Here is a 23,337-nt window from a genome sequence, read left to right on the forward strand (position 1 = left end):
TGATAGTGTGTTTAAATGGTGAATAGCATCTAATAAATGATCACAAGTTATGATATTGCAATGTTGTAATTATAAAGGTACAAAGTTCAGCAAAGATACAGTGTCTATTTTGGACTAATGCAGGCGTAAGTGGAGGGAAGGGGGTCAACAAGAGCGCATTTGCTCAGTTTTCCTCGGAGCGGGTTTTCTTGGCAGAAAAGAGTCAGAGAAAAATACCATAGCATCAGTATGAATATATGCACAAAAACAAGACAACATAAGCACAGTAGTATTTTTAAACTGTGGAATACAATAACCTATAGTGTTATGTAACTGTGAGGTGGGTGGGTTGTTATAGCTTTACAAACGTACAAATGTTGTGGAGACAAGCTTTGTTCAAAACTGCAGAACTATAACAGCAGTTAAGAGCCAAACTTTCAAAAGTTACTGAACATTTTTGGCTGAAAAATATATTTTCCATTTGAGGGGACATATCACTCATAATAACAGTCTTAGGTAGATAGATTTTTTCATATCTGATCAAATTTGAAAGGAATAAAAAAATGCATTAATAGTTAAGTAATAAAACATAAGTATTATATGTAATGTAATCTAATAACAAATTACCAGCAGTGGCAGCAGGACTGAAGAAAAGTATACATTATAAAAATATGCTAATATACAAAATGTGTACATCCGTGAAATGTAAGAATAGTAATTTATTCCATCCGGTATAAGAATGTGTATAGCTTGATAATAGTGTGATGCAGAGAGGAAGAATAGCTCCTCTTCTGCAGACAGTGCAGAAGTTAATTCCACCTTCAGTGTTTTGACTCGTCTGTCGAGTTAAAGCTCGACAGGATTTGGGTTCCCACTTGTGGGTATAACAATGGGATGTCAGGATTTGCATTTGTGCTGTGAGATGAGAGCCGAGATGAACGGTGTAGGTGTGAGTCCTACTGTGATGGGAGCTGACATACGCCATGGGTACAGTATGTCAACACACTGACACAATGACTGACAGTGAACTAATGATACTGAGATACTACTACAAACGGGGCCAGCTCCCTCCTACACCATTCTGCCTGCATGTGTGTGTGCACGTTTTTTACCTTGCAGCCCTCGCAGCACACTCCATGAGCACACTGAGCCTCCTCCTTCAAGGTGCAATTGTTGGCATTGCAGCAATCATTGGTGCATTCCTGTAACACAAACACACACACACGTTATCACAACTAAGTCAACCCAATCAAACACAGAATCCACAGTCCAACATCCCACATCGAATGTTCCCACTATGTTCGTAAGGGTTTATAGGTTGTCAGTAATGGCCTGAAACCCTTTTAATAATCTTTACACATCGGCTTTAAACCATTTTATAGTGCTTCGTTTGTGAAAAAAAAAAACGATTACAAAAATGAAGTCTGCAGTTATAAATCTGAGAAAGAAGTAATAAAATTCAGGTGTGCAATTTTGAATGTTAATAACACAAAAATCAAATGCAGTGATATCAAGCCAGCAGTTATAAATGTTATTCATTAATGAATAAAGGCTCATATACATTAAGTCAGCAGTTATAAAGGTTAGTTAGTCATAAATGAAGGGTCATAAACATTAAGTCAGCAGTAATAAATGTCATTAATAGAGGGTCAACAACATGTCAGCAGTTTTAAATGTTATAAAGTCATTAATAAAGGGTAATAAACATTAAGCCAGCAATTATAAATATTAATAATTCATTAATAAATGGTCATAAGCATGTCAGCCGTTATAAATGTAGTAAGTCATTAATAAAGGGATATAAAGATGAAGTCAACTGTTAAAAAGTCATCAAGTAATTAATAAAGGGCCATAAACATTAAGTCAGCAGTTATAAATGTTATAAAGTCACTAATAAAGGGTCATAAACGTGAAGTCAATACTAATAAATGTTATTAAGGCATTAATAAAGGGTCATAAACATGAAGTCAATAGTAATAAATGTTATTAAGTCATTAATAAAGGGTCATAAGAGTAAGTAAGCAGTTATAACTGTTACTAAGTTGTTAATAAAGGCTCATTGAGGGCCTGTGTCCACATTCAGCATCTTTTTCTGTCAGAAAGCCCCCACAGGTACTGGCTTCATCGCAATGTTTAATTGAAAAAATGCTCCGAACGCTTTTTTAAAATGCTTCTATGTATCTTGACAACGTATCACCACTCTAACCACCACTGAACCAGACGAACATCACTCCTTTCCTTTGATTTCCTTCTTGGCCGACTATCAGCTTGTTTGACATTATTTCACCATGAGAACTAACTGGAGGCTGCTGCTTCACACTTTGTCACGACTCAATCTGACAGCCACGACGCAGGACGATCTGTCAGAGACGACACGCACGGAGATAAAAGCCCATCACTCAGCAGCGACCGCCCGGCCGATCTGCTCCCACAAATGAGGTTTTGTGTCTTTGTTCCGATAGTCTGACATGTAAGGCTCAGGACAGACAGACAGCCACAACCAGCCTCACCGTGCTCTACAGTGATGTCACCAACACTTTTCTGAAAAGTTCACAGATATTAAACTTGATGCGCTCGGAGCGGTCGCACAAAAAAGGTGGTTCTCATAAAAAGACGGATCATGTGGCCACATAAGCTCTCTCCTTGTTGAACAATTGAAATTGATCTGTGGACACAGGCTCGAAGTCAGCAGTTATACATGTTGGTCATTACCTTAAGGGTAATACAATCAGCCAGCAACGCTTAAATCATTAAGAAAGTCATTAATGAAGGGAAATAATTAATCAGGGCAGCAGTCAGAAACGTTAGTAAGTCTTCCTAAAGGGTAATAAACGAGAAGTTATCAGTACTATATGGTAGTCTGTTATTTATTATTATTATTTAAGTCAGCAGTTAGAAATGCTAAAGACAAACATATTATATAGAGTAACTTATATAACGGACTCTTCTAGGTTACAGACAATTGACAATTGTGAATGACACAATTCCAACAGATAAATAAAATCCCCGGCCTGTGATATTGCTGCTGCTCTCGTGTCGTACCGCGTTCATAAAGAAAACATCTCCTGTTGCCATGGCGCCCTCTGCCAAGCTACGTTTACACTCGAAACAAATGTGGGAGTTTACTCAAGCAGAGGAGAGAACAGAGAGGGGATTATGGATGAACACAACAACAACAAACAGCACTTTTCTTTTATTTTCTAGTGTGATGTTCATCCCAACAATAAGACGGAGAGGAAACTGAAATGTCTCTCTGTGATTTTCCACAAACACACTTACATTCTCATTCCTTCCTGGCTTTATTGTAAGATGAAGTTTTTATAATTTTTACTTGTTTTTTTGTTGATGTTCTCATATGAATAATACATTTGGAAATCAGAGGGTGACACCGCTAAGCAGCGTTTTGCAAGGCGTCTCATTTGCGATGCTAAGAGCAGGCGTCTCGTCAGAAGCTCGACTGTCGGCTGTCTGAGTTTGAGTCCCGGCGAACGGCCCCGTCGGCAGCGCTCCTGTTGTCAGCTACCAATTTGCCTCCTCTGTTTTTCAATTTGCTCTGCCGCTTGAACCAAAGTAGGTTTACTTAACCTCTGGGTTTATTGAGCACAAACACTTCACCTCGATTTGAGGAAACTTTAAGTAATCTTTCAGCAGTGGCGACGCGGAGCACATTATTGATGAGGCGGCGACGCGTCAAACCGCAGGGAAAATAGCTGCTTTTTCCAGCTTTGAAATTTGAAAATGAACAGATAGAATAAAAAGTCAGATCATTTTAACGTCTATTTGCGTGGTCCAGGCTTCTTTTTTTCTGTACTTGTTTAACAAAATCATAACTAAAGGTCCACATACAAGCTTTTAACAGAGCTTTCAACCACATCTTCATCAGCAAACAGAGCATGTAACCTCTTTCATCAAGCTACTTTCCAAGGTCAAAAAATACCCTGCATTTTCAAGCACACGAGTGATCTTAGGAATTCTATGAGAAATGTTGCTATGTGACCTGGAAAATAGGAACTAAAACAACAATAATTCACCCTGAAATGTAGAGAAGGAGAAATATAAAGTGTCATAAAAACTACACATTCATCTTAATTAACCTCTACAGATTCTGTGTTCATATGTAAAATCTGGAGGCAACAGAACAAGATTTTTTCCGTTGGTAGTCGTGTGTAGCATCGACCAATCACGTTCAAGCAGACCAGTATGGTCCCTTAAAAATAATCCATCAGTGGAAATCATTTAATTTTAGGTGGTAAGTTTTATGGACCCACATTAGTTGAATAAATCAATGGATTAAAGTTGATTTTTGTAACTTTTTCCTGTAAGTATAACTTACTCATATTTATGTGGAACGCGTAGTTCGCTCTTTCTTCTCTTTTAAATGTAATTGGTCAGTAAAATAGTGTCTCTACCAGTACCCTGGTACCCTGGCATCTTGGTCTGACTGGTTTACTGTGGTTCATCCTGCACCAGCTGCACTCAGGTCACAAGTGTGAGTGAAAGGAGAGAAGCGCTGCGATCAATGAATAAAATGTGCTCACATCAGGTTCTCCACAGTCACACTCTTCTCCGTCCTCCACGAAGCCGTTGCCGCACTTCTTGCCCCCCACCAGGTCCTTCATGTTGGGCATGTTGAAGAGACACATGCCCCCTCCCTTCTGGAAGTAGCTGTCCAGGTCACGTTTGCTGCAGCGGCTGAAGACGCGTGGGAATGGATGCCTGCAGAGGGACATTTTCATTATTGATGCCACACTCGTTCTGTGTTTCTATGTGTTGTGTTGAAATATTGTAGGACAACACACACAGGCTTCGACTACGGGGAAGTGTTTTCTTTCCTTCTGCTATTGTAAAGGCCAACGTGGGAAAACTGGTGATTAAAAATCTATGATGATCATAATAAAGTGGAACAAAAGTATGTGTTTTTGTATCTGAGCGAAACAAAATATCTCAAGTGACACGACGAGTTCTCTCGGCAGACAGGTTATTAATATGTAAGTTGTTTTTTTCCTTCAGCTGATGAAAGTGTGGTTTAATATGTCAAGCTGTTAGCGTCAACAGCTCAGCGTTTCCTGGCGCGGCGCTGCAGGCTCACCCGGTGGCGGCCGCCATCACGCAGCCCCCCTGCTCGGCGGTGGCCTCCACGCAGCAGCCGTCGTGGTCGTGGCTCATGCCGAAGTTGTGGCCGATCTCGTGGGCCATGGTTGCCGCGGCGCCGATGGGCAGCTCCGAGTGGTCCTGTGGGTCGATGAGAGGGACAGGCTGCATCAACGCACACGTTCTGTGGGTATGTTTTAGTGTATCATCTGTGACTAAGTTGTTACCTTTATCATCTATCTAGGAATATGCACTGGACACTATAATATTAGTGAAATAATAAAGCCCATCAAACCATTGTTTTGTTTTTTTTAGATTTTCACCCCAAATGTCAAGAAAAATAAGGGAATATTTCTTTCTTTCACAAATCTTTTTGTGTATTGTAAAAAATGTATAGTGACATTTCATACAATCCCAAATTCCTCCCACTGGCTAAAGAAAAATAGAAAAGAAATGACAAACAAAATTAAGGAGAAAAATAGGTTAATTCATGAAGAAATTACAATAAAAATAAATAAATACTAAGTATTATATTATTATAGTAATTATTATTAATAATACATTGGTTTGCTTAATCAGGTATCCAATAAAAGGCTTCTAGGCCTTGAATTTCCCTTTATTTCTGTTATTGTTTTCTGGTTTATTCACTATTATTAAACAAATTTGGAATTAAATTGCCATAATAATTCCCACACAGTGAACCTGGAGGGACACTTTTGTGTACCTGTTGTTTCTTTGTGTTTTCATATTGTTTTCTTTTTATTTATTTTTTTATTGCTCTCTGGGAAAACGTTAAAACAGAAACAGAGTTTGTTGGTCGTTCCAGTGTTGATAACGTCTCTCCTTGTTACATATGAGAGGCTAAATGACACAACACAAACATTAGGTCCACTTTGGGACACGCGGTGTGAAACCGGTGTCGTGGTTGAAAGTCGTGTTTTGTTGGATTCATCCACCATAATTTCTCAATATTTAACACAACGTCACCAGCTCTGGGTGTTGCATAGCAACGTGGATGCTCTTCATTCCAGAGTCCACCATGAAAAAGGACATTCCACTCATGTTTGTGCCTGTATAGAAACCAATAGATTGCATGTTGTGACTGTTTCACCAGCTGCCATGAGTCTGCTTCTCAACAAGAACACCAAGTCTTGTTGGTTCTTATTTCACTACATGAGTGTTTCTCTTGAGCTTTTTCAAAACGGGGAAGGAGGATGTTTGACTCAGAGTTTCGGTGTTCGAGGTAAAAGGAGCTTTTATGAGTTCAGGATTCAGATTGTGTCTGTGGTGAATCATTTTTAAAGTCGATGTTGCAGCACAGCTGTACACCCCGACCAGCACATCTAACGCTCACTAGACGAGCTAAACACTGAGCATTAACCTTTTAATACTGACCAAAAAGTAAGTTACATAATGCGTGTGTTTGAAGGGAGTAGATGGTGAACAGTGGAAGTTAAAGAGAGCCACGGTTTGTTGTTCCAAAGGTGAAACAGATCAAAGTGCATGAGCACACAGCAGCGGTGACGGCATCCACGCGTATTTAGCTCCTCTTTGATCCGCTGAAAGCTGTCACTCACTCTTAGCTCGGCTTCTGAATTATGCAGACCGTATAAAACAGGGATGTTTTAACTGTCTGGAAATGCTGACGCTCTGCAGTGAAATCCTTCGCTCGGCGCGCCGGGGACAAACCCACGGAGGTGATGTGAGCGAGGTCGCCGCTGGTTCTGGTTCAGCCCGGTCAGCCGGACTACATTTGGATTCTACAGAGCACCTCTGCACACAGGAGAGCTAACAGCCCATTAGAAGCTAATCAGGCTTGGAAAAGCTATCGATCTCCCCGGCTGCGTCTTTTCACTCCGCTGCACTGTGGATATGAAGTCATACAGATACAGGCTGGAGGATTCTGGGATGTGGGTCGCACCAGGGCCAGATCTGGACGTCTAAATCCTCCTCCAACCAGAAAACAGTGTCCCACTAAATAACTGCAGATTTCTCATAGTTCCTTGAAATAATGAAGTAGTCAATCACACGCAAAATGATATAAAAGGTCATAATATTATCCGATGAAGCTGTAATTTCTTATGAGGGAAATTAAAGTTCATGAAGCAGCTGTCTGACAAAACGTTCAAATTGATCATTTGAAGACTCACGAATGAGCTGATTGGTTTTCGGCATATTTTCCCCTCAGGGTTGGAAGTTGTTTGGGTTTTTATTTTATTTGCCTGGGCGTGTTAATTAGCTGATTGCTAGAGGTTTACTCAAACTTTTGGTTTATGGTTGTTCTTATGTGGAATATGGGAGAATCTAGGAAGTGTACAGTGGGTTTATGAGAGCTTTGCTGCTGTTGGAACCAAAACCATCCACTGATAATGTGCAAATATTGAATATTCTCTCACCATGACTCCTTCATAACCTTCATAAACAGGACTGATGCTAATTTGACCCCAAACAAAACCCTAAAGCTAATGGGAAATGAAGAAGTGGCTAAAAGTCTATATTTTAGAAGACATTCTGTCCACACATGGATCAATAAATGCTAAAAAATCACACTGGGAGAAAAAAAACATTGAGGGCAAAGAGGGAGTTTATGTGAGTGAGGAGAGCGAGGAGAGACAGGAAGGGAAGAGAGATTTCCCACGTACCACGTTGATGCCTCCAGAGTTCTCCAGGCTGCACATCCCCTCCAGCGGCGCCATCCCGATCGTTGTCCCCTTGAAAATCACACCGCTACACACACACACACACACACACACACACACACACACACACACACACACACACACACACACACACACACACACACACACACACACACACACACACACACACACACACTTTAAACCTTAATCTCCTCCCTGTTCACTTACAGGCTCCGCAGTGGATGCAGATTGATTGCAGATGCAACAGTGGTGCAAGTACAGCAGCAGACAGGAGAGGCCTGTCAGATGTGAGAGAGGGGCGTGCGAGGACCCCCCCCCCCCCCCACACACACACACACACACAGTCCACCATGTGATCTCCTGGCGGTAAACTTGTCACTTAGCATCCAAAAACAAAATCAAGCCCTGCCCGGTGAATCAAAACAGAATGAGCCCTTTGGTAGCAGCGCGGCTAATTACGGAGCAAGAGGGGCCAACGATGGAGTGTGTGGATCAAACTGTGATGCTGCTCGGTTCACTTAGAAGTATTTTAACCATCAAGACTTACAAATCCAACCTGCATTCAAAAGACGCTGGATGCATTTATTTTCAGTCTACAATAAAATGCTTGTCATCAGTGGAAAATTGAAATTCAGAGCTTTCTAATGCAACTGAACGCACCTTGAATCAAAACAAACAGCGGATGCTTCAAACTTCACATTTTTTAATTCTCCATTCATCAGCCTGTATACGACGGGGATCTTCAGTGAATATTGATACATTTTTATTGTGTTTATTTCTATTTTAATGCTCTTGGGAGATTCATGTTTGAGTATATCTTTATGAATTGTGTCAAAAATGTTGTATTTTAGTGTATTTTCATCAAATGTTTAGTTACAGTTGAAGAGGAAGAGTAGGAGAAGACGTTTAGTTGTATCATTGTCCATTGGATCTTGATTTTAATGAATATATTACCTCTGAAATGTAATCTTGCTTCTCTACAACGGTAATATAGTTGAGTTATTTAAAGGTAGCTTCTTCCCTTTGGAACGAGACCATATAAAAGCATATATACGCCTCATGGTTGAGGAGCTCTTCCTGATTCATGTGGGGTTTGGATCATCTCCGGCGTTTTTACTGGGGGATACGGCGAGGGCTTCAGAGGTTAAGGACGTGTAACGTAGTGAAGTAACTCACTGCTGTCGCTCCGGTGTCGGTTGTCAGGGAAGTGAGAGACAGACACTTTAGAGCGTCAGATGGACGCTGTGTTTAATGGCTCGTGATCAATTAAGACACACAGATGTTCAATTTCTCAGGTGATTTTATCATCCGTGTTGGATGTTTCTCATTGGCTCTCCCACCGTCCACAGCACGCCGTGTTTCCACATAAACTTTATTTCCTTGGTAAACTTTGACTTTGTGATAGATGTCATCATATCGAGCGTATTGCATAAAGATACAAGGTCGCCGCAACCTGCTTTCATAACGACAGTTTAGAAACAGTAAGCGAAGGCCGAATTCTTCTTCTCCTTGTTTGAGTCCAACACACAGCAGCCTGTCTGTATCACTCAAATGCACTCAAGAGATGTGAATGTAAAGCAGCAGTCCCCGGTCAATCTGGGCAGCCACAGAGCAACTTGTAGACAACTTGAATTTCTTAGTAAGTCTTTACTTGTATCATGATTTGAAAATAAATATTTGAGTTTTTTACAAGTAGTTTTGATTCCCGAGGACATTCAAAATTCAAAGTTTCACAGACCTTAAAGATGAGCTGAAATGAAAATCATCTTTTAAACCTTTTAGATCACATCCTCTGTCATGCCAAAAAAATAATGAAGAAATTCATATATATATATATATATATATATATATGAATTTCTTTGTATTTTTCTAGGAAAATGCAATATATTTTCCCCTGGTCATAAAATATGACATGTGCTTACATCAGCTAGTACCTACCAGCATCTCCCAGCGTTATAAATACTTCATCATATGAAGATAGATACTCTGGACATTTCAGCTCGACTCTAAAGTCATTGCTGCTTCTTTTTGGCCACTTTGGGGACAGAAGTTGTCAGCACAACATTTACCTTTCAGCCTACTAATTCATATAAAACATATTCATATTCATATAGACACCGCCTCTTCTCACAAGCATTTGATTGATTTCAGCCTGATTTCATCTCCTGTTTTGTGCAGTTGTTGTTTGCTTTGTATTTATCTGCTTGTTCAGCACTTAAAGACTCTACATGGAAGCTGTAGCTTAGGTGTAATTGTGTGTGTGTGTGTGTGTGTGTGTGTGTGTGTTGCTCACGTCAGCAGCTGGGCGTTGTCGTGTTTCTTGCGTGATTTCAGCTTCTGTCTCCACTGGAGGAAGGACCAGAGGGTGGCGTTGGGCTCCTCGTTGACGATACACTGATCCCTGTCGGTCCAAACCTCCAGACCGATCAGAGGCACGCGGATGTTCAGAGCCCTGTAGAACTAAACATACCACAACATAACATCAAATATGTACCTGCACACTGGACACTTCTCACTCATTATTTATTTGGAACATGAAGAAACTTCAAAGTTGGGTTGGTAGAGGCGTCACAATATGCGGCGACTGGACAACAATAACACTTTGCTTGTTGAATGGAGCTGTTCCCTGGAGAATTGCAGTCTGCAGCAGGAGACCCCATCAGCCTTACCTTATCCACATAATTGGCAATTTCCATTATCCTCGCCTTGGTCCTTTCGTAGTCTTTATTCTGCCGCTTAAACTGCAGGACAGGGGAGACGGGTGGGGGCATTAGTGGTGTGAATGAGGTCAGCGGTCAGAAAAATAAATAAAATGTTTGAGTCAATTCTTTCTGCTCCTGAAGAGACGAATGACCCGTGGAAACATAACTATAACCCAACCGGTCATGCTTGCCCACTTCTAGCCAGGTCCATCATCATAATTACGCCAATTACAGGAGGAGAGGACCAGACTCGTATTGGTCACCGTGTGCCGTTACCATGGCATTTATATAGGAGACAAAACTTGAACTGACTTTTATGAAGATATATCATCTCATCACTGCAGCTCAGTGTCTATTTAAAAGCCCTTCCACCTTTACATTCCACCTAAATGCATGCCATCAAGCAGACTAATCCTCCCGCCTACTTGTCGACATGCTTCCGCCTCGCTGTGACAATCACCAGCTCAGAGCTTTCAGCGTGAACGAGCCCCATTAACTGGAATGAGATAATTGTTTAAGATGTGGACCCTGTTTCCATCCCGGTGTGTCATTTGGCTGTCTGATGTCAGGGGACAAATGTGGCCCTCACGCTGAAGTACGCAGAAACGATCAGATAATGTGAGGAGTTAGTGTCGGCTCACCAGTGTGCTGTCAGCCACGATGTACAGCTCCATGTACTTGGTTGTACCCCAGGTGTTCCTTTTAACCTGCCGGCAAACACAGAGACAGGAAGGAACATGGTTACTCACTGGACATCAGTCTGATTGGTCTGCTCGTTTAGACAACACTCTATACTGCACTATACTATACTGTACTATATTATACTGTACTATACTATACTGTACTATACTATACTGTACTATATTATACTGTACTATACTACACTGTACTATACTATACTGTACTATATTATACTGTACTATACTATACTGTACTATACTGTACTATATTACACTGTACTATATTATACTGTACTATACTATACTGTACTATACTATATTATACTGTACTATACTATACTGTACTATACTATATTATACTGTACTATACTATACTGTACTATATTATACTGTACTATACTAAACTGTACTATACTATACTGTATTATATTACACTGTACTATACAATACTGTACTATATTACACTGTACTACATTATACTGTACTATACTATACTGTACTATACTATATTATACTGTACTATACTATACTGTACTATATTATACTGTACTATACTATACTGTACTATATTATACTGTACTATACTAAATTGTACTATATTATACTGTACTATGTTATACTGTACTATATTATACTGTACTATACTATACTGTACTATACTATACTGCACTATACTATACTGTACTACACTATACTGTAGTATACTGCACTGTACTATACAGCACTATACTATACTGCACTTTACTGTACTATACTATACTGCTGTACTATACTGCACTATACTATACTGTACTCTATTGTGCTATACTATACTGCACTATACTATACTGTACTATACTATACTGCACTTTACTATACTGCACTATACTATACTGTACTATACTGTACCATACTATACTGCACTATACTATACTACACTGTACCATACTATACTGTACTATACTATACTCTACTGTACTATACTGCACTGTACTATAGCGCACTATACTATACTGTACTATACTGTGCTATACTATACCGCACCATACTGTACTGCTATACTATACTATACTGTACTATACTGTACTATATTATACTGTACTATACTATACTGTACTATATTATACTGTACTATACTATACTGTACTATACTGTACTATATTATACTGTACTATACTATACTGTACTATATTATACTGTACTATACTATACTGTACTATACTATACTACACTGTACTATATTATACTGTACTATACTATATTATACTGTACTATACTGTACTATATTATACTGTACTATACTATACTGTACTATATTATACTGTACTATACTATACTGTACTATACTATACTGTACTATATTACACTGTACTATACAATACTGTACTATATTACACTGTACTATATTATACTGTACTATACTATACTGTACTATACTATATTATACTGTACTATACTATACTGTACTATATTATACTGTACTATATTATACTGTACTATACTATACTGTACTATATTATACTGTACTATACTAAACTGTACTATATTATACTGTACTATATTATACTGTACTATACTATACTGTACTATATTATACTGTACTATACTATACTGTACTATATTATACTGTACTATATTATACTGTAATATACTATACTGTACTATACTATACTGCACTATACTATACTGTACTACACTATACTGTAGTATACTGCACTGTACTATACAGCACTATACTATACTGCACTTTACGTTACTATACTATACTGCTGTACTATACTGTACTATACTATACTCTATTGTGCTATACTATACTGCACTATACTATACTATACTGCACTTTACTATACTGTACTATACTGTACCATACTATACTGCACTATACTATACTACACTGTACCATACTATACTGTACTATACTATACTCTACTGTACTATACTGCACTGTACTATAGCGCACTATACTATACTGTACTATACTGTACTCTACTGTGCTATACTATACTGCACTATACTGTACTGCTATACTATACTGTACTATACTATACTGTACCATAATATACTGTACTATACTATACTGTACTTTACTGTACTATACTACACTGTACTATACTATACTATAATATTACTACTTTCTATTGCAATCCAATTAGTGATTTCTGTGAGGTGTGTTATTTTGTATCATTATCATAGTTTATTTTAAATAACTATAAAGTATTAGTCACAAGGATTCAATAGGGCAGCACGTTATCTGAAGAAATAAAGTAAAGTACAGCAAAATGTCTACCCTAAAGTTTTGCTGATGGTATATTGTAATTTAGAAATCCACAACCACCCAGGTCCTAAGTGTAGCCTGGTCTTGATACCCCAACAATTCTCGTGAAAAACTGAAAGTGTAGAATTTAAAAGACTGATGCGGGGAGGCAGGTTCTGGTGTCAGTATAACACCTGATAAAACTGGTTAAAATCTTGCACCTCCACGGTCTGAAAGCGGCAGATAAAGAGTGAAAAGCCTAATATGTGGGAGCGGCCTCCCAGCCATCCATGCTGTTGTGTTTACAGAGCTTTACGACTCCTTATATCCCTCCAGCATTAAGGTTCCATTCTCCTAATGCTTGATTACAGCAATTAGGAAAAAGCTCTGCTGTAATTAAAACTCATTGATTTACGTGCGGGGAGACTGCTGCCTCGGCTCGGCCCGGACTTAACACCGATAGTACGCACTTGCGGAGTGGTACAGATCCACACCGACCCCTTCACACATAACATTGTTTATTTGGAAGGCAGTTAGTGGCCCTGGGACTCAGTCTGAGGTCTGCTGTGGATGGCGTTTCTGCATAACACCTCGGGATTAATGGCTGGGGATATGGAGCGCTAAGGGAACAGGATGGTGGAGGAGAGGGGAATTGGGGTAAAGGATGATGCCCTGGTGGATGGAGAGAGCATTTTAGCATATGAGGTGGTGCAGGTGAACCGCTTCAAGTGACTGAGAATGTAAACTGGAAAATAATAGAAAAAAAGAAACAAAGAATGGCTCCCAGCAGTGGAGAAAGATGAAGGCAGAAGAGCCCAATGAGGAGCCACTTTATCATCTATAACTGCATGTGAGTAAATTAGACTTGTGTTATGTTCTTCCCCGCTATAAAGGCAGAGGAAATTGACTCGTAGCCGTGGCCTAAACAGACCTGAAAAGCAGAGTCAAAGCCATAATTCCCTCCATTTCCACGTAGGGCCAGAGCAATTCTGTGCCCTGAAATAGCACCAAGACCTATTCAATATTGTGTTTGCATACGACAAAATGCCGTTTCCCCCGCAGAGCCCAGTGTCCTAATGTGATGTCTGATTTCATTAAGCTGCATAATAAAACTAAAACCAAAAGAGAATCATGACTCGCATCACATAAGAGGCAGTAAACAACTGTTTTTGTGTCTTCTCAATGACGTTGGGGTTCTTCACTGAGCTTGAATGGTCCCACTGAAAGGTTGGTCCCAGACACACCGAGCACCGGGCTGGTTGGGATAGGATTTAAAAGAGCAGCTCAGCCCAAAAACAATATAAGTGCTCTATATGACTCACATTTGAGTGCTACTGGAGTATTTCCAGACTATCCTCCTGTGAGGGAATTTGTTGCACATGCAAGCTTTGTTTAGCAACAGTTAAGCCAAAATAGTTGAGTTGGGATTTGGATCCAAGACACTTGGATGAAGCTGCACGGGACATTTCAGAGGGTTTTTCATAACGTTTTCTGCTGACTTCTGTTCATTAACCGTCGAAGCCTGTTTGCACTGATATGCTTTCATTTTCCAGGACCTCCAGAGAGAAGCCAACACCATAAACAACCCTCCACTCAAGTCATCGGGTCGCTGACATCAGGTCTCTGCTGTGACTATATACTCTGATTGAAACATAATTTGCTTCTCCAAATAAAAAGCCACCAGGAGGGAAACATGGATTTCCTTTGAATCTAAATGACATCAAAACCCCCTCGAGAACAAGTTATTACACCGCTACAAGAAACCTTTTATTGTTGCTGCGGCGTTGCTGTCATTTATCAGATGTTTTTGCAACAGACCAATATTTTTTGTCTTCGGATACGCACAGATGAAATTGTTATCGATCTTCTCGCCTGTGTTTGGGAAAGACAGCAAACGTTCATTTCCGAGTTAATCGACTGTAAAAGTTAGTGTTTCGGACATAATTCTAGTATTGCAACGCTAAAGTACTTATCTTTATATCGGATACAAGCGTATCTGAGCAGGTTCTCCAGCAGATGTTCGTGTGTGCCAGACTCACCCTCGAATGAAACTGTCTGAGCAGGTCGGAGACGTGGTTGGACTGTGAGGTGTGGTGGCCGTGTCCGCAGTGTCCACCTTTAATTGGCAGTTCCTCTGCACTCCACAGTGAATGGTGGGGCGGACCCACACCACTGATTGGCTCCAGGTAGTAGGTGTCACTGGAATTCAAGGATATCAGGCCCCTGTGTGGAGGGAGAAAGAGGTAATTAGGGCTGGGTATCATTTAAAATGATAAATGCCATTACCAATACCCATGAGTGTCCTTTCTAGTGTTCTGGGTCGCTGCGTTCACGTGTCACATGTTCAGCCATCACACTGACACCAACGCCGCCTATTCTGCCGCCGCCTTCAGCCGCTTTCAAATTGGTACAAATGTGTTTTTCTTCCCACGATGACAGAGTGAGGACACGTTTCCCACCAACTACCGCCGCACGACTCCGGGAAGGATATGACTCATCAAACCTCCGCTGGATTCCAAAGTAGGCTTCTGTGACATGCGGTAGACACTGTTGAATACATGTCTTTTGTCTTTCCTAGTCCCATTTCCAGTTAATTTCATTTGTTCTGGAAAGGTCTAACCCATCGGAAGCATTAGGATAGTAGTAATAACCTCTGATTCACACTCATTCACTCCACAGATTCAACTGGAAAAGGGTGAGAGAGATAGTGGAAGTTAAGTCCTCTCTCTATGCATCCTTACAGGGAAGTCGTGAGGATGAACAACACAGAGCAATAAAAAGAGAGTCGCTCTGCCACAATAACTGTCTGAGGGAACATCCAGACTGTGTGTCTTCCTCAGACACATGCTTGTACTTTATTAAACTTGTGAACCCTCATCCATAATACCAGATGATGTCTGACCCACAACCTTTACCCTCTACTTGACTCCTGAAGGAACACCTACTAACAGAAGGTAACTATACTGGCATCCAGAGTCCACCTTTAACCCACAAAAACATCGAGACAAAATAACCCCAAAAACAGTGGAAACAACATAAATCCCAACATCCACAGTAACTTCTCAAAGAAACTCAAATCCACTCTACCTTTGTCCGTTTGCACGGTATGAAAAAGCTCAGAGTATTTTTCAACCTGGAACCTATTTCCCCATGTTTTTGTGTCAGAGTGACTAATGGGGACAACGCTTTGTGAAACGTGTCCAGTATTGAGGCCGAGTGCTGCAGCCAGCAGCCGCGAAACCAGGTGCTCCGTCATTTATCACCGTCAATCTACGGCCACTAAAAGTGCTCCTGTTTGCCACTGATGGGTTCAGATTGTTATTAGAAATGTCTGATAAATAGACATAGAGGAGAATGGACATGACCTCTTTTGAGAGGCCTTTTGAATCAAAAACGGCAGTTGTTGTTAGTTCTTCCACACTGCACCTCAGTGAATCCGCATTTTGACGTTTGCCGGTTTATATCCGGTAAATATTTCAACTTAAAAAGTCCATTCGGACATGTTAGCAAAGCCCAGATTAAAATTGTGCCTCCTATTTAGAGATAAATCTCGTTTTCAATTATTAAGGAGAAAGAGAATTGCTGATCCACTTTCCCTCTCCGTATCGGACCACAGGGATGTTATTTATGGGCGGGAGGCCCGGTCCACTCTCACAGCTTTAGATGCAGTACATCACTCAGCCTTCACATTCATCACCGCAGATTGTTATGGGACACACCATTGCCTACTTTACAGAAAAAAATGGCTTGCCGTCTCCTCTCAGCCCTGAGACGGCTCACCCTGCAGGGGACGGACATTTGTACGGAGGCAATGACACCCGGGAGGAAACCAGACTAAAACGGGGAGAATCAACTCTTAACTGCAGCGGGTTTTAAATAAAATAAATGAATGACATAAAAAAAAAGGCCAAACAATCAAGCAAATAATTAATTAAAACAATTACGGGAGTCTTACAGAAACGCCAGACATTAAAGCTTTAAGATCTCCAAAAGGGAATAACTAAATTAGTTTGAGGGCAGTTGGCGGTTCTTTCCATTAAAAACACTTTACCTGAAACTATGTCACGCTGCGTCGTTATTGGCTCGTGTAATGACGAGATTTAAATGAGAGATGTGAGGCAGTTTTGCAGCTTTAACAGTAGAGTTTGAGAGACGACACACCACGACATGCTTATTTATCCTTTCTAGACTTGAGAGACGTGATAAGGAGAGCAGTGATGGGAAAATGAGTCATTAGTGATAATAAAACATAACACTGATAAAAAAAAAGGGTTCAGCTGCTGAAGTAGTGACAGCTCTGAATAACCGTCATCAATGTGGAAAGCAGAGTTTGAATTAACGAGGGGAGGGACAACCCCAAATTATACACAGAAAGTTTCTTACTTTTCTTTGTGTAGCACACAATATGATGAATGCTTCCATCAGCTAAGAACAACCCATTAAACAAAATGTCATGTCAACATCCATCCTTCAATCAATATGCAACTTCAGCTCTGCAAGTCATGAGCTGAGGTGAGAAGTGAGTACAAATACTCTGTTACTGTACTTAAGAAAGATTTTCAGGAAAAAAACAGCTGGTAGATATGTCCTTCATAAGGATACTACATTTTAGAGACTGTACTTTTCACATTTACTTGAGGAAAGAAGTTGAATCAGTACTTTTTTGTCGTTTTGAACACAAGTATGTGTACTTTTACCTGAGTGTAGAATGTCTGTATACCTCTAATATTTTCAAGCATCAAATCCAATTCCTCCCAACGTTACGTCCCGCCTGTCTCACCTGTTACACTCTGAAATACGTCACCATACGCTCTTGAAATGCTGTTTCAGCTCGACTTTAAAATGTCTGTATTTAAAACGTCTGTATTACAGTCTGTGTATTTACAGTGTACGTTTCTGCAGAGATGTGTAAATCCTGGGGATGCAAGAGTCAGTGGGGGTCCCAGCCTTGTTGGCGAGGCTTTGTCAGTACCAACTATGCAAATAAATTTGATTTTCTTTTTATATTTGTGCTTGCATGCAATGAATGAAATAAATTATACGTTCCCAGTTTGTCTGTATTATGTACCAGACATCCAGAAAACAGATTTTCATGCTGGGATGCCTCTCAAAGATTCAGACTGGGTTTGGGAGGAACCTGGGACGTATTTATCATCTGCATAAAAATGGATGTGGACATTACGTTTGGGATGAATTTGATTTGATGGTTGAAAAGATGAGCTCACGACATCTGTGATATTACAGATTGATTGATGATTGGATGTCATGTTATTATTTGAAATTGGTTGTTATTAACTGTAAGGACGCATCATATTTTGTTTTCCAGGAGGAAATAAATGTTGGATTTGAAAAATACGAAGAAATAGATGATTTTTTAAATGATATATATTTAAATCGGTGCACAATATGACTGGAGATGTGATGTAAAAGGGTTAAAAAGGTGTTTTTCATTTCAGCTACACTTTAAACCCACTTCACGACATTAAAAGGACACTTTGTAAATGCTTTTTGAAAAGCATTAAGCAATTATAAGGATTCTTTTATTAATATAATCATATCAATAAAAATAGTGTTCCTGTCCTCCAAACATTTGAGGAAAATAAAAAAGAACATGCCTTTCTTGAATATCCATCTCCGTCCTGACATTGAAAAATAATGGTTTGTGCAGACTCTGATTCTATATGAATTAGAAGGTTGTATAAAAGAACATTTCATCTATCTCTCTGTGAACATCTTTTCAGAGTTGCTGTTTATTTCAGAGCAGACTCAAAGAGAATCCCATTTTTTTTGTGAGTGTGAAAGAAGCGCTGGCTATTGTGTTCAGCCACACCGCTGATCTGGGCACAGCTGAGCTTGGCTCTTTTTTCCCCCCCTTTCTTCTTAAGTAATTATGTATCCAAGGCTGTTTATCAATTTACCCTGAAAGCGTGTAATTCAACCCGAGTCCACACACAACACCTAGTTGAGCCATGAAAGTCGCCAGCTGGGAAACGGCAGGGCGGGAGGGAAAATGAAAACACACAGAGCTGCTGCAGGACTGCAGATAAGAACGGAGACGGGTCAACGCTGAAACCTAAACAAAAAAAAGTTAGGATCCGGGAATTTGTTATCCTGGCAGCGCTCGCCTCAAGTTTTGCAATCATGAAATTTTTCATTTTGCATAATCATCAGTTCCCTGTGAGTTCTGCTGGGTCGTGCTGTCGTCTGGCCTTTCCAAAGAAAAAAAAACATTCATAGCAGCCATATACATATTCTCATTAAGGTACTTCTTCACTCTGTTGGCCTTCTGAACACTGAATCCTTTGCGTTTTCACCCCACCTCGTTAAAAACCCAGGAATGTCTCGGCTGTAATCACGATCTCAGACGAGAGCGGCGGGGACGGAGTGAGGAGTCACGCTGTTGTTTTGTGCGAGATGTCGTTGATTCATAGTTGATGATATCACTGTTGCCTAGCGGAGGACATGTTCAAAGATGTCGGAGCATGAAAAAGTGATGGCTTTCCGGAAGAACAACGCTCCTTTCTCCCCGCTGAGTCACACCAGACCTCTTTCATCTTTTCTGCTGATTTTTATTTGTTTCCTCGCACCGCTATTATTCTGCCTCCTGGAGTAACGCTCACTGTTAGCGCACATGCAGAATGAGGGGAGAGACGGAATAGATGACTAGACGTCACTCCGGGTGTTTGCAGTGTTTCGGGCTTAAAGTTCATCCGACTGTTGATGTGAATGAAAAATACGGCTTAAAACCCACTTGCATAAAGGGCTCTGATGTAAAAGAATAGCCATAGAATTCACCAATATAACATTGAATCTCACAATAAAGGTAAAATAACACAACAAAAGTGGAATATGCAGCGTCATTCTCCTGATATTTGGCCATATTTTATGCTTTGTAACAGACTCTTGTTGATCTGCAGCATCATTAGCAGTGTTTTGATGTATTTTTGGGTTTACTTTCTATTAATGGAAACTAGAGGAGACACAAAGTTGTTGACTATTCGAGGATTCAATCTATTGAGCTTGTTTTTGACTGCTAATATAATAACGGAAACATGGCAATTGTGGGAATATGCGGTTATGAAACAAAGGATTCCATTCTGGCTCTATAAGGGTTCTGATTCGACATAGAATTGTTTGGTTTCTTCCAATAAATCATGATATACGGACTTATTAACAATACTGCAAATAAAAAAGGGAAAACTCATTCATTCAGTCTCCTAGTGCATGAATAAATCACCATGTAGACTAAGTTCACTAAGAGCGTGACATTGTTTTGTGTTATAAGGAGATTTTATGGAATTGTGTCGTTTTTATACAGTTTTCCAAAGCTAAACTTCAAAAGGTGCATACCATTTTGAATGCAAACACTTCCAACCACATCTCACTTCATCCTTCACGTATGTAGACAGTGAGAGTGGTTTGTATTAAGTGGATCTTGACATCATTTTGTTGTATTAATCACCAGAGGATCCCGTTAACTATTAACTGGGAGCGTTTTGAGTGCTTTCACTTTCAAGCTCAACTATTTTGGATAAACATCCATTTTGTGAAATCTACTCACTTTATCAACATCTCTCCCAGGTGCCTCTGCCTCAGAGGACAGCCTATTTAAATTCACACTGTATGAATAAGGCATAAGGCAACGCATTGAACTTCAGAACTTCTTAAGTCTGAATAGTTCTCTTCAAAAACTGGCAATACTAAACAATGATTTCCTGCCAGATTCTTAGTTTGTTTCTTGTTTAGGACTTTTTGATCAGATATTTCCTGCTTTAAAGTTTGCAGAAGTTTGTGCAAATCCTTATGAAAGCTGATGCAATCTATGTGTGACTTCCAGTCCACTAATCTCAGTGTCCCCCGACTCAGATCCATATTAATACAACCACTAGGGGCACCAAAGTCTGAAGTTTTCTACTTTTCTAATCCTACACAACAGGGGACGTCTCATAATTGTACTTATATGTATAATGTTACAGTGTCGGATGTTCATATCAAACATGGCCAAAGTGAAAGTATTTCCTGCAGACAAAGACATCAGGCTTCACTCCAGGTTCTTCCGGCCCCGTATGAAGCTGGATTTGTGGCTAAACTCGTGTTGACAGGCGTGACTGTTCCATCTCTGAAGGGCTTGAATCGTCGCCGTGTGTTCGTGGCTTTTTAATGGATTCTGGGAATGTTTGTCAGGCTCTGTGATCAATACTTTCCTCATAAGTTTGACAGGGATTTATTATTAAGCTTCATTTTTTTCTGAGAACAAAATCAAACAAGAGTTTCGTCAACATCAAACTCTGATACAATTTGCAGAATGAAAACATTTTTTGGACTTCGGGACATAATTCCTCCATCTGTTCATTTACTCCAACATCCCTGAAGGAGAGGAAAAGCTTTTAATTCGACCTTTCTCAGTCCAAGAACAACCTTGTGCGGGTCGGTTCACGCTGGGACAGTTCTGTCAATGACTGGACATTTAGAGAGCATTTACATTCCGCTGGCTTACAGATCTCTATTCTCCCCCACGTCTGCTCTGTTCCCATCAAAGCTGCTGTCAACAAGCAGCATCTGGCTACCTTCCCAGATCAGGACGGAGGGGCTGGAGAGTGCCGACGGACATGTCAGCACCGAACCCGCCTCTACTGGGCGGCAAAACATAACGATTTTCTTACAGCGTAGTAAAAAAAACTCATATCTGTTTAGATTTACAGAACAGGCTGTTGGAATTAATTCCTGCTAAAGCTCCACTGAGCCGTAACTTCATGTCTCCTTCCAATACATTTTTTCGGGACACACATCCTCGGGGCGCGCAGCATCTTCAATCTGAGCCTTCGATATGAGAGGCGTTCCATATTAAAAACCTGTCTGTGAGAATTTAAGACTTTTAAAACTGCTGCCTGGATCCCCCAAAGAGGATCACATTACTCATTTTCATGAAGAGAGGAGTTTTGACAGGGCAAGCTGAACTTTCTGCTGGATCCTATGGATAGCTAACAGTCCTCAAATCACACATTTAACACAAAGCTTACCTGACTCCGGAGCATGTGCTGAGAGCCACCCAGGACTCTGGGTGTCCTCTTACATGGCCATGGTAGAAGCAGTGATCCTGAAAGACAAATAAGAAATGCAATCAATACTTATTTTATAAAGGTTTCATCTGGAGGAAGGCTGCTAATGTGTATGCAGACATGCCTCCGGTGCAGCCGACGATGAATCAATGTGTGGGACAGACTCGGTGTCCCTGAAGCAGCGATTTCATGGCTACAGGTTGTGGAAAAAAAAAAAATCAAACATGCTAATTTTCCATCGGGATGTCACATCACAAGGTTGTCGTCTATTATGAAACAAAACACGGGTTTAAAACCATCGATTGACAACATCTTATGGTTCCTGATCCCAAATATCTCCATTACTGGAGCCGATAAATAGCTGCGACGATTGCAAAGTCTATTTTCCTAGGAATGAATGCAACCTTTCTGACATTACGCCCAATAAGCAACCATTTAATGTTTACATTTTCCAAAATAAGTGACAAAAATGAGGCCGTTTGTTTTCCCCGCTGCTGAAAAACCTCCCTTGAAAACTGCAAGCGTACCAGATTGCGTGTCCCGCTACACGCTAATGAACGGCACAGAGAAGGGCAACGGTTGATGTGGAACCAGAGGGTTCTGTTCGCTTTGCAATAAAGGCAGGAGGAGACACGGGATGTTTTATTACCCTGAAGTTAAAAGCAGCCGAGCTGCCAGAACACCTGACTCTCTCCGCTCACTAAAGGATTGTACAAAAAGGGAAAAGAAAAGACATGAAAAAACTAACACCTTCAACCTTGAAAGTACAAATACATCACACCTTTCATGATTTCTAAAACGCAACTCTGCCTTCGGGCCTGAAGACCTGCTGTCAATGTTGAAAATGGATTCATCACCAGGAGATTTAAACTATGCCTGTGTTCCATTTTTTCTTTTTGGACAATTGAAAAGACTCATCAGAGTGAAATGATC

General features: G+C 40.2%; 1 protein-coding gene across 1 annotated transcript in view; it reads right to left on the reverse strand.

Moving 5' to 3' along the window:
* Window positions 1-23,337, reverse strand: part of adam19a (ADAM metallopeptidase domain 19a) — a 141,778-nt gene that overhangs the window by 25,823 nt on the left and 92,618 nt on the right. The window contains exons 5-13 of the mRNA XM_084003148.1: window positions 22,366-22,442; window positions 15,385-15,568; window positions 11,074-11,139; window positions 10,400-10,471; window positions 10,024-10,190; window positions 7,713-7,797; window positions 5,069-5,211; window positions 4,518-4,695; window positions 1,092-1,181 (exon numbers count right to left, since the gene is read on the reverse strand). Of these exons, the coding sequence (XP_083859274.1) occupies window positions 1,092-1,181; window positions 4,518-4,695; window positions 5,069-5,211; window positions 7,713-7,797; window positions 10,024-10,190; window positions 10,400-10,471; window positions 11,074-11,139; window positions 15,385-15,568; window positions 22,366-22,442 (1,062 nt within the window). The remainder of the gene's footprint in view (window positions 1-1,091; window positions 1,182-4,517; window positions 4,696-5,068; window positions 5,212-7,712; window positions 7,798-10,023; window positions 10,191-10,399; window positions 10,472-11,073; window positions 11,140-15,384; window positions 15,569-22,365; window positions 22,443-23,337) is intronic.

This window comes from Eutrigla gurnardus, assembly GCF_963514095.1.
Source record: "Eutrigla gurnardus genome assembly, chromosome: 23".
NCBI classification, from domain to species: domain Eukaryota; kingdom Metazoa; phylum Chordata; class Actinopteri; order Perciformes; family Triglidae; genus Eutrigla; species Eutrigla gurnardus.